This window comes from Acanthopagrus latus, chromosome 2 (genome assembly GCF_904848185.1).
Source record: "Acanthopagrus latus isolate v.2019 chromosome 2, fAcaLat1.1, whole genome shotgun sequence".
Classification (NCBI taxonomy): domain Eukaryota; kingdom Metazoa; phylum Chordata; class Actinopteri; order Spariformes; family Sparidae; genus Acanthopagrus; species Acanthopagrus latus.
This window is the reverse complement of record NC_051040.1, coordinates 3,999,638-4,011,125: the sequence shown is the minus strand read 5'-3', so window position 1 is coordinate 4,011,125 and position 11,488 is coordinate 3,999,638. Positions and strand designations below refer to the sequence as shown.

Below are 11,488 nucleotides of genomic sequence, written 5' to 3'. Positions count from 1 at the left end.
GGAACATTTCAATAATTAATTCACTTTTAAAATAGCTACAATTTGTCTTTTTTGGTTTTATGATGACTGACTTTACTTCCAGCTGCTGTCACAGAGGAATAATCATTGATTTGTTCTCAAGTCGCTGAATGTGCATGCATTTTTCACTAGTTAATCATGTTTTAGTTAGTATTTTTAGTTAAATGACACTTGTATGTTTGTGATTTGTGTCTCAGAGTGTTAAATAAACTCTGCAGAGTGTGCAGCATGTGCCACTTGACTCAGTCTTCTGCAGTATGGAAGGTGTCAGTGTTGTTCTCCACCCAGTAGCTCCCCTGAGGGAGTCCGACACACTGCTACTGTAACACAGATCCAAACAGAAGTGAGACCTCGTGGCTCTTTAATTCAAATTCCCTCGGAAACATGACACAGAGGCCGAGGAATCAGACAACAGTGGATCCTTTGTTGTCCGCTCGCTGCAGAAACAGGGAGAAAGGGATTGTTTTGAAACCATGGCAGAGCAAACAGAGGGATTTCCCTCCTCCACCCAGGGCCTTCTTCTTCTTCTTCTTCTTCCTCCCATGAATACCAGCAAACTGGTTTCCCCTTTCTGAGCAGACATGCAAAACATACACACACACACACCTATTCACACACATACACACACACACACACACGCGTTATTATCTCTCCCTCACTCGTGCACACACTAGTTAAAAAAACACCCCACCCCGCTCTGCTGCCAGCTGTTTCTGGTTAGGCCTGCAGCGAAGAGGAGGAGCAGGCAGGCCGGCCGGAGTCATGGAACGGCAGCTGGAGCTCGCTGCCCTCGGTCTGGCCCTCACTGGGTGGCTTTGTGCCATTCTGACACGCTGCCTGGCTCTGTGGAAGGTGAGCGGCACCCTGGACAACACCACGGCTACTCTGCCTGCCTACTGGGACGGGGTGTGGCTGGAGTGGGATCACTGGGACTTGAACCACGATGGCAGCCTGCACTGTTCCTTCTACCAGTCTCTCATGTCTCTTTCTGGAAGTTTTCGGACGTGGAGGGCGCTCATCATGGCGGCCGTGGGTGCTGGGGCTTTCGCTTCGGTGATCGGAGCGGCGGGAGCAGTGTGGTTCCCTCAGCGGGGTCAGATCAAAGTGTTTTCTGGTTCTCTCTTTGTTTTGTCTGGGATCCTGCTGCTGATCCCCACAGCCTGGACGTGTCATCACACCAGTCAGCCACTGGAGGGGGCTGAACTGCTGAGGAGAGACTGGGGACCTGCACTGTACCTTGGATGGATCTCCTTTGCTTTGATGCTGGCTGGCGGGGCGTACCTCACCACCAGGTGCCCCACAAGGGAGACCCAGGTGGCTCAGCCTGAAGGCAGCAGAGGGAGCGGGTACCCGAATCTCCAGGATGAATCTAATCACCCGCTGAGCAGGATCAGCAGGACTGCGTTCACCAACAGCCAGTACGAGCGCAGATCAGAGCCGATCTGAGGGGACTGTGGTGTAATATTTAACAGGGTGTGAGAGTTTAAACTGGATAATCATTAATGTGTGAAATGACTGTGGAGAGATTGGACAGCTGAGGGAAACGTGTGGCTGCACATGTTGAGCTGTGATGCACTGGCTTCAATTAGCATGAACATTAGAGAGTTTCAGCACAGGGAAGTGTCATGTAGGTTTGTTGATAGAGGTGTGAGTGAATAGCACTTTGAATTTTCTTCCATTACTACTCAATTTAACAAACTGAATGTACTGTGTAGTATAGTTTTCCATTCAATCACCATTTCCCCCCCGGATTCCATATTACTGTAGAATACTACTTGTGTGCTTTACTTGATGCAGTAACTGATATTACAACATTAAAGCCCTCTGATTCTTTTAATACAGTTATATATTAGATGTGACAGAACTGATATTGATCTTCAGACTAAATGCTGTACTGCACAAACACATTGCCCTACATTAGAGTGATGCAGTTTCATGTTTGTTTTGCTTTTGTTTAAGAGTGTTTTCTCCTGAGATGAATTCTTCTGCACCAAAGGACACTGTGGAATAATAAAGCATTGGAAAACATTCAGATACATTTGTTTACAGAAGTTATTGGATGTTCTTAAGTATTAAATTATAGCTGTTCTGACTCTTTTTGCCATTGGTTCAGCTGGTTGTAGAGAAAGAACGAAACAACATATTTTACAAGAGTACTGACGCGATACATACCACAAAAACTTCTTTTTAAAAAAACTCGAAAAAGTTGAGAACCACTGAGCCACAGAGCACTGGAGGAACAAATTTAAATATTAAAAAACCACAAGAAGAAGCAGCCAATGTCTTGTGAGCAGGTTGATATACTTTATAACTATTCAGAGGAGATTGTAAAATTATCAGATGTAAAACTGGAATTTTCAGGCTAAACACAAATAAACACAAATGTTGGAGGGTAAAACACAGAAAAGATGGTGAGATGAACACAGGAAACAAAGTTCGACTGTACGGAGTAAAAGTGAACTCAGAACTGTTTCTCTCGTTCTAAGTAGAAGTCGAAGATAGAAACCTGACAGGAAAACATCCGTGTTTCCTCATGTTTCTTCTCCCTTATTTTTGCATCAAATGATGAAGATATGATTCAGAGATGACTCAACACCATGTGCCCAAACGTTTAGTCACAGCCCTCAGATCAGTTTGAGCATGAAAATAATAATATTAGCTACTTCACTGTGACTTGATTCTTCAGGTCTTTGTGTTCATATTTCTGCAGTTATACTTAAATGTGTCTTGTTTCGTCTGAAAATACAATTTTTCAATTAAAAAACACCTTTTAAAAATAATTTAAAGTCAAAGACAGAGAATGAGATTCCTGCAAAGTCGATTTCATTCATTCTCAATCGACTGCATTGATCTGAGAAAAGTCAGTTTGTATACACAGAAAAAAAATTCCTCAGTTAAACATTTATTGCGACAGAGGAAATACACTCATTATGACAAAATATAACTTATTAGATTTAAGGAATTGTGCATAAAAACTGAATATTGAGCATGACTACATGACAAGGCTGCTGGAAGGCAAAAATACTTTGTCCAGATGTTCTGTTAAGAATCCAGAGACACTGAAATTAGCCTGGAGAAATGTTCTGATCTGTGAGTTTAGGTATAAACACTCCCATGTATTTTCAAAATAAAGTCCACCCAGCACACAAATCTGGTAAATAATAATAGTCAAATAAATCCTTTAAAATATAGAGAGGCAGGGGAACAGGGAGCGCTGAAACGAGCATGAACATCTTCATGTTTATAGTCTCTTAAATGAGCGGATGTGCCGCAGTGAAAGCTTGTTAGTGTGGATAAGGTGCAGAGTCCTGACTGGCTCGGTTCACTATAATTTCTCATCTCCCTCCTCCACATCCTTCAGACTGATGACCTCCAGAGAACCTCGGCCTTTAGTCTCACAGCGGATCAGCTCGTCGATCTCCCTGTAGCAGCCGGGATCCACCAGACACACCTGAGGAGAGACAAACAGAGGCCACGGTGAATACAGAGACGACAAAAGACTAAAGTCATCCGAGTGAAAGCAGCGAGCACTCAGCTGGTGTCTGACTGTAATTCCCCCACCGCAGAGATCAACGGTCTTGAAATTAAATTAGTTTGTGCCACATCATTCAGTAACTGTACAGTGGATCACTCCTCACCATTTCCAGCTCCTCGTCGAAGTCTTCACTCTCCACGACCTGCAGCAGAGGTTTCAGCTTCTCCTTCAGCCTCTTGGCCTCCTTGGCTGGCAGCACCAACCGCAGCCTCATGTGGGCTCTCTGGATCTCCATGGTCTCCTTCAGCTGCCGGATCACTTCCAGAGCCTGCGAGAGACAAGACAGAGCAGCTGGTGAGGACTTGACTGAGACTTTTTCACACTCTCATGCACACTTCCAAGTCAGAAAACAAGCAAATAAAGCTCCTGTGTCTCTGGACCTGCTGCTTGGTGTTCTTGCCGGTCTTGACGGAGTAGTGGATGTCCTTCATGGCCCGCTCAATCAGGTTGACTGTATACGGCCTCTTGGTCTCCGGGTTGACACACTTCTCTGCCACGACCGTCGCAATGTCCCTGAACATCGTCTCCAGCTGAGACTGCCTCTCCTTGTCTGACACCTGGAGCTCTCCTTTAGCCAGGATCTGGGAAAAAAAGGAAACAGCAGGTAAAATGAGAGGAAGTGGGAGAGGATACAGTGTGTAAATGAGGTGGAAGGAAAAAACATGTTGTACCTGTTTACAGATTTCTGTCAGGTCATCTGTCCCAAACGCTTTAGTCAAGTCATCCTTCTTTGCCACCTGTCCTTTGGATACGTTGACAAAAACTGAGCTGGTCTGTAAAACCTCATCCAGGTCTTTCTCTCTGGAAGAACACACGAGCACTTTGGATTCAGACATGTTTGTTCTCCGTAGTTTCACAAAGAAGCTTCGAGAGGCATTTAACTGACTGGTTTAATACGACCTTTATAACACAAACCAGCTAACTAACCTAAACAGATAATAACCATTTAGTTAACTACTGGGTTAGAACAGTGTGGGTGCTGACGTTACGTTACTCACGCTCCTGATCTCCAGCTCATGACTTTATTCTTGTAGCAGGCGATTTCAAACCGCTTCCCTCCTTTTTTCATCCGCACCACCGCCACGTTCGTCAGCCGGATTTGATTTGTTGGCGTGAATATCGACATGTTTGTGTTTAATGCGTCCAAAACAAACAAGCTGCGCGGACAGTTAACAACGCCTTCGCTGAGCGCCGAGTACGTCTCTCAAATGCATCCGCAGTGAAACGACGTTGAACAACAGTTCCGCTCCCGCTTTTTTCGTCTTTTGTAAATACTTGGTGAATTATCTTTTAAAAACAGCAATCGAAAATACATTTAATGACTTATTTAAAATAGGATATAACGATAAGAATAATACAATAATCGTGTAAAGTGTACTGTTCAAGTGCGTCACTACAACTTTCTATATTTCAACATACTTTACACGAATATGTAGCGCACTACTGTGGTTTGCTTAACGTTTGGTTGGTGGATTACATCATTACATGAGCACATTTAGAATCATGAGTTTAAACGAGAGAAGACATTGATTAATTTATGTTCATTAGCGCCTGGTCTTAACGTTGGTCTCTGTATTTTGAAAGTATCTACCGGAAGTTCAGGCACGCTGTCACTTCCGCATTGACTAATTTGATCTTGCAGTTCCTCTCTGTGACCACTAGAGGGCAGTGAAGACTCATCACAGCTGTGGTTCGCGCATGCTTGGTCAAGTCAGCGGCAACTTTTTTTTTCCAGTGCGACAATGCACCAATGTTTACGGTACTCGTAAATAATGCAGCTGCTCTAACTATGGGTCAGATTGCAGCCTCTCAATCAGACCCATGATACATGATACTTTTATAGTAATTATTCCCAGTAATGAACTGATGGTATCACGTAGGTATACTTCCGGATTTCAAAGTAAAGGTCAACGTGAGACCCCCCCCTCAAAAAAACATTGTTTCCATAATCAGTCCAAGATTCACATACTGCTGCACTTACTTCCCAGACTATTTGCATGCATAATTATAAGTACCTTTACTGTGTGCAATTCGAGTAATACTTTGTCAAAATCCTTAATTAATGATCTTGAAAATGTTGTAATTTTGTTTAATTTAGACTAATAAATAATTTATGAATGCCTATATTTCTTGAACAATCAGTTAAATGCTTTATAACTATTTTCCGTGACACTTGCTGTCTGTCTGAGAGAGAGTGGGGGGCAAAATGTCCAACAGCGATGGACATTAGACTGACCCTCAGTCGTGCTCATTAACTACAAAATACTTACTTATTAAAAACAAAGATGGGAACATTAATATCTGAGAGGAGTTTCTGCCTTGATGAATGAAAGAATGTTTGTGAGTTTGCTTAAATAAAGAAAACACCTCTTGCTCGTATTTAAAACACCAAAACTCTTATTGACAAAATGTTACAGGAGATTCTGAATGAACTGATGTAGATCGGGAACAATGAAGTTAATAAAACTGGTACTGTTTGTTCTCCTCCAGACATTAAGTTTGGAATTTAACACAGGAGCTTCTGATGGTTGGTGGCACTCTTGTTTTTGAGAGTGTGAGTCTGTTTGCAAGCAGCACAACATTTCCTACTGATCTGATAGAAAACATTTGACAACACCTGGCTTATAAAATAAGTTTGACTCATTTATTGCTTCATCACAGATGGACAGAAACCAAAAGCAGTCTGTGTTGTTGAGGATGTTCAGGAGTCTCACAGCCTGAGGACAGAAGCTACGTCAGCAGTTACTTTTGGTTCTTTTAGTCTTTTCAGTATTCTTTGAGCTCTGATCAGTCACCTCACTTCTCCTCCGTCACGGATGCTCTGTGGATGGATGGATCACCTGCTGCAGAGCCTTCCTGTCCTGGCCCGAGCACCAACCAGACAACACGTCAGTCCACAAAACTTGATTACAGGAAATCAGGATTCAGTTCAGGAAACTGTCGTCCAGCTCGTCCTCAGCAGCCTGTTCCTCTGCCCACACTTTCTGCTCCTGGCTGCTCTCGTTCTGGAGAAACCAACAGTGACCATCAGCACTCTGCAGATATATCAGCCATGTTTGATCCCCTCGTAAAGTCCAGGTGAAAGATACTCACACGTTCCCTTCAGCTCCTGTGGCGGCTCGTCTCCATTGTTCGTCTCGGTGATTCGTCCTTTCAACCGTCCATCACCTGCAAGATGAGAAAGAAGAGCAGTGGTAGTTTCACGTCTCTTTGTGCAGGTTTTGTGGGGATTATGTGCAAGTTTTTAGTGTATTTGTGGACATTTTTGTGAATTTGTGGAGGTCTGTAGAGATTTTGTGTGTCATTGTGGAGGTTTTGTGCATATTAATGGCAGTTTTTAATGAATTTGTGAAGTTTTGTGTGTCATTGTGGAAATGTTTGTGTTTTTGTGGAGGTTTTTGTGTATCTGCGGAAGTTTTTGGTGAATTTGTGGAGGTTTGTAGAGATTTTTGTGTCATTGTGGAGGTTTTTGTGTATTTGTGGAAGTTTTTAATGAATTTGTTGAGTTTTGTGGAGTTTTTGTGTGTATTTATGGTTATTTTGTGTGTCATTGTGGAGGTTTTTAAGTATTTGTGGAAGTTTTTAATGAATTTGTGAAGTTTTGTGTGTATTTATGGTTATTTTGTGTGTTATTGTGGAGGTTTTTGAGTATTTGTGGAAGTTTTCAATGAATTTGTGGAGGCTTGTAGAGATTTTTGTGTCGTTGTGGAGGTTTTTGTGTATTTGTGGAAGTTTTTAATGAATTTGTTGAGTTTTGTGGAGTTTTTGTGTGTATTTATGGTTATTTTGTGTGTCATTGTGGAGGTTTTTGAGTATTTGTGGAAGTTTTTGATGAATTTGTGGAGGTTTTGAGTCTCTGGAGATTCTGTATTTGTGGAGGTTTTGTGTGTCATTGTGGAGGTTTTTGAGTATTTGTGGAAGTTTTTAATGAATTTGTTGTGTTTTGTGGAGTTTTTGTGTGTATTTATGGTTATTTTATGTGTCACTGTCAAAGTCTTTTTTGGGAGGTTTTGAGTGTATCTGTAAAAAACATTTAACATGTGTATACACTGAGAGCCACAACATTAGAACCAGTGACAGGTGAAATAATAACATTCATCATTGTGTTCCAATGTCATGTTCGGCTGTGAAGCCATGGGTCCCAGCATTCATGTGGATGTCACTTTGACAAACACCAGTCACCCAAACACAGCTGCAGACCAAGTACACCCCCTCATGGCAGCAGCACTCCTTGGTGGCAGTGCCCCCCCAGCAGGACAACGCGCCCGCAACGCTGCAAAAACTGCTCAGGAACGACCCGAGGAACGTGGGAAAGAGCTCAAGGTGTCAACCTGACCTCCAGATTCCCCAGATCTCAATCCAACTGAGCTTCCACTGGATGCAGTCAGAGCCAAGAACCATCCATGGGGGCCCCAACATGGATAGGAGTTGGTTCTGATGCATCCAACAGATGCTCAACTGGATTGGGATCTGGAGGATGAGGAGGCCAGTTTGACACCTTGGGTTCTTTGCCATGAGGGGGTGCAGTTGGTCTGAACGGTGTTTGGGTGGCTGGTGTTTGTCAAAGAGGATCCACAGAAATGACAGAAGTCAAAGTTTCCCAGCAGAACATTTGATTGTAACAAGATGATCAATGCTCACTTCACTTGTCAGCTGTTTTAATGTTTCGGCTGAACAGTGAAGATATACATGTTAAATACTTTTCATATTTTGCATTAATTGAGTTTTTATTGAATTTTAGTTATCCAGCATTAAAAGCAGAAAGTTGAGATAAGCCAGTGTGCTTCATATGGAGGACAATTATCAATCAATCGATTAATTGCGTGATGTCGGTATACTCACAAAACAATTCTGTAGAAAGAAAGCTGATTTCTGAGTCTCATTCTCAGGTCGTCAAATAATGCACTTTGGGGGCTATAAGCAGGACTCAGAGAGTCGCGTTATTAACAGTGAGAAGACTTGTATGTTCAGATAAATTTTAAAGCAAAATATATTTAAAGATATATATATTCATGTGTTTATCCAGTAGCTGTAAAAACACTCCTTGAATCCTGTGGGTTTTGAGGCAGGGCCTCAGTCTGATCTGGTTGGTTGGTTCACACACGTCTGATAACCAGGTTTACCTGGCAGACCAGTATCAACTGGGTTGCTGTTACTTAATTTTTGTGCCTAGAACTCTATGGTGGTGGACTGGTTGTCGTAGCTTACTGCGCTCAACATTGTTTTGCTAACACTGTAAGCCTGAAAAGCTTTACACCACGGTGTTGCTCCAGCAAAACAACTTCCAAGGTTTCATTAAGCTAACCAAGCACTCTGAACGCACATTTGCACACCCGAGGGGAGATAGACAAGAACTAAAAACAAACTTTCAATACTCTCAGAAGGAGGCAGACAAACTAAGAACTACTCAAGCTGTTCAGTTTGCAAGACAACAACTCAAAAGGCTTCATAAAGCTTATCAAGCACTCTTTGAATGCACATTTGCGCATTCGAGTAGAGATGTACCTGAACTGAAAACAACCGCTCAAGCTGTCTGTAGCTATCAGTTTGCTGCAATTCTACCATAAACGTGACCACAACAACTGCTTCCAAACAAAAAATGTCACCACAACACAATCAGATTCTTATCAGTGGTCTGCTGGGCAGTGAGGCCGAGGGCCCTGTAACAGCTTTGTAATGATCTCTGCCTGGTGTTATCAAGCAGGATGCTGTTGCGCACAATTGCAAAGAAATTGAATTCCTGCAATTTTTTTTTTTATTATTTCATTTAGTTTTATCACAGAGGTTCAACATTATCTTCAAGGCAAAGGCATCGCGCCCATACACACTGAACTCGCGAGGGGAATCGTCATGGACAGATGAGGGCAGAGATCCAAGCCGCTTTAGTGGCGTCAGGCTAGCTTCTACCGTGGCCCTGAGCATGTCCCTAGCCAGGCCGAGGCCCAAGCTAAACACGCACACTTTGTGCACGCTTCTACCATACCATAGGTGTCTGAACATGAGGGACCTGTAAGTTGGCGGGATCGCACAAGGGCTCCTAAGATACGCTATTACCAATACCAGCAGCTGATCAAAGGCCTGACTACTGCCATTCATGGAAACCACTGCTTACAGCTCCGATGGACTGCACTCGGGCATTTGCCATTGAAGACAGCTGAAGTCTGGTCAAGTTAACCTATAAATTACAATAACACCAGGTTTGCCTGGCAGACCACTAACAACTGTATTACTGTCACTTATCTTTTGTCCCTAGACAGATCTATACCACAAGGCCTCCAAAACAACACGTCTCCACTCAGTTCTGCTGGTGCTGTAGCTCTAAATTCGCTGCACTTCTACCATGAATTAGAACACCAATGTTAACACCAGGCTCTGCTCATCATAGTTTATACACTCAGAAGGACATAGACAAACTTACAACTGCTCAAGAGAAACCTTACACAGGCTGACAGAACTTAACATGTCTCCGGTCATTCTGCTGGTGTTTACAGCTCAGTTTGCTCCACCTCTATCATGAATGAGACAACAACAACCGCTTCTAAACCAAAAACTTCACTACCACACACCTTCACGTCAGAAACTGAATATGATCCTTATTAGTGGCCTGCTAGGCAAACAGGTTGAGGTTAATGTTGATGTTGAATCTACATAAATGAAGCTTTCAATTTAAAATGTATGTAAAGTCCCAGCTAAAAACCCACAGGATTCAAAGGAAGTAGAAGTGTTTTAAACAGGTTTTGTTTTACTGAGAGGAAATATAAACAAGTCTGGTTACAGTCCCAAAATGCATTTATTTGATCTAATTCATGAAGTATTTAACATGTGTGCACACTGAGAGCCACAACATTAGAACCAGTGACAGGTGAATTGAATAACATGGATGATTTTGTTCCAATGTCATGTTCGGCTGTGAAGCCATGAGTCCTAGCATTCATGTGGATGTCTCTTTGACAAACACCAGTCACCCAAACACAGCTGCAGACCAAGTACACCCCCTCATGGCAGCAGCACTCCTTGGTGGCAGTGCGCCCCCTGCAGGACAACGCGCCTGCAACGCTGCAAAAACTGCTCAGGAACGACCCGAGAAACGTGGGAAAGAGCTCAAGGTGTCAACCTGGCCTCCAGATTCCCCAGATCTCAATCCAACTGAGCTTCCACTGGATGCAGTCAGAGCCAAGAACGATCCATGGGGGCCCCAACATGGATAGGAGTTGGTTCTGATGCATCCAACAGATGCTCAACTGGATTGGGATCTGGACAATGAGGAGGCCAGTTTGACACCTTGGGTTCTTTGCCATGAGGGGGTGCAGTTGGTCTGAACGGTGTTTGGGTGGCTGGTGTTTGTCAAAGAGAATCCACAGAAATGACAGAAGTCAAAGTTTCCCAGCAGAACATTTGATTGTAACAAGATGATCAATGCTCACTTCACTTGTCAGTTGTTTTAATGCTGTGGCTGAACAGTGTAGATATACATGTTAAATTACTTAGAATTATTTAATTTATATTGTACATAAATGAGATCAAATAAATTCAGGTGTGCTAAACAGACATACTGTTCATATTTCCCCTCAGTAAACAAAACCCATTTAACACGTTGAACTGAAACAAGGCCAGTTGCCAACAATATAGCACTTAAAAGTAAAAGCCATTTAAAATACCACTTTTACTTCCTTCTTTTATTTCCAATTGAAGTAAACTCTACATTGTTTGTTTGTAAATTTGTTTTCCTTTTTAATTATTATTATTATTTTTTAATATAAGACAAACAGAAAAAGAGGGAGAGGGACTCGTGTCCAACAGTGACACTGTAGTGGCTGCAGTAGAATCATTTGCTGATTCCAGAGTATTAATGAACAGCAACTGACAAATCTCACACTTTCTGCCTTTAATTTTTGCACCTATATTGCACTGACCTTGTTAGACCAGGTGTCTCTC

The 11,488-nt window shown here is 42.6% G+C and overlaps 2 protein-coding genes across 2 annotated transcripts; one reads left to right on the top strand and one right to left on the bottom strand.

Annotated features, from left to right (window-relative positions):
• The first annotated feature begins 391 nt into the window (after nucleotides 1-391).
• LOC119004634 (claudin-9-like) lies at nucleotides 392-2,046 on the top strand. The gene has a single exon (XM_037071736.1). The coding sequence runs from the start codon at nucleotides 781-783 to the stop codon at nucleotides 1,462-1,464; it is 684 nt and encodes a 227-aa protein (XP_036927631.1). The 5' UTR covers nucleotides 392-780; the 3' UTR covers nucleotides 1,465-2,046.
• Nucleotides 2,047-2,300: 254 nt separating this feature from the next.
• On the bottom strand, nucleotides 2,301-4,784 carry sbds (SBDS ribosome maturation factor). Its single transcript, XM_037071726.1, has 5 exons — nucleotides 4,552-4,784; nucleotides 4,225-4,354; nucleotides 3,934-4,134; nucleotides 3,657-3,821; nucleotides 2,301-3,469 (listed from the first exon to the last, which is right to left on the bottom strand). Exons 1-5 carry the CDS (start codon nucleotides 4,677-4,679, stop codon nucleotides 3,344-3,346), a joined length of 750 nt encoding a protein of 249 aa, XP_036927621.1. The 5' UTR covers nucleotides 4,680-4,784; the 3' UTR covers nucleotides 2,301-3,343.
• Nucleotides 4,785-11,488: the final 6,704 nt, after the last annotated feature.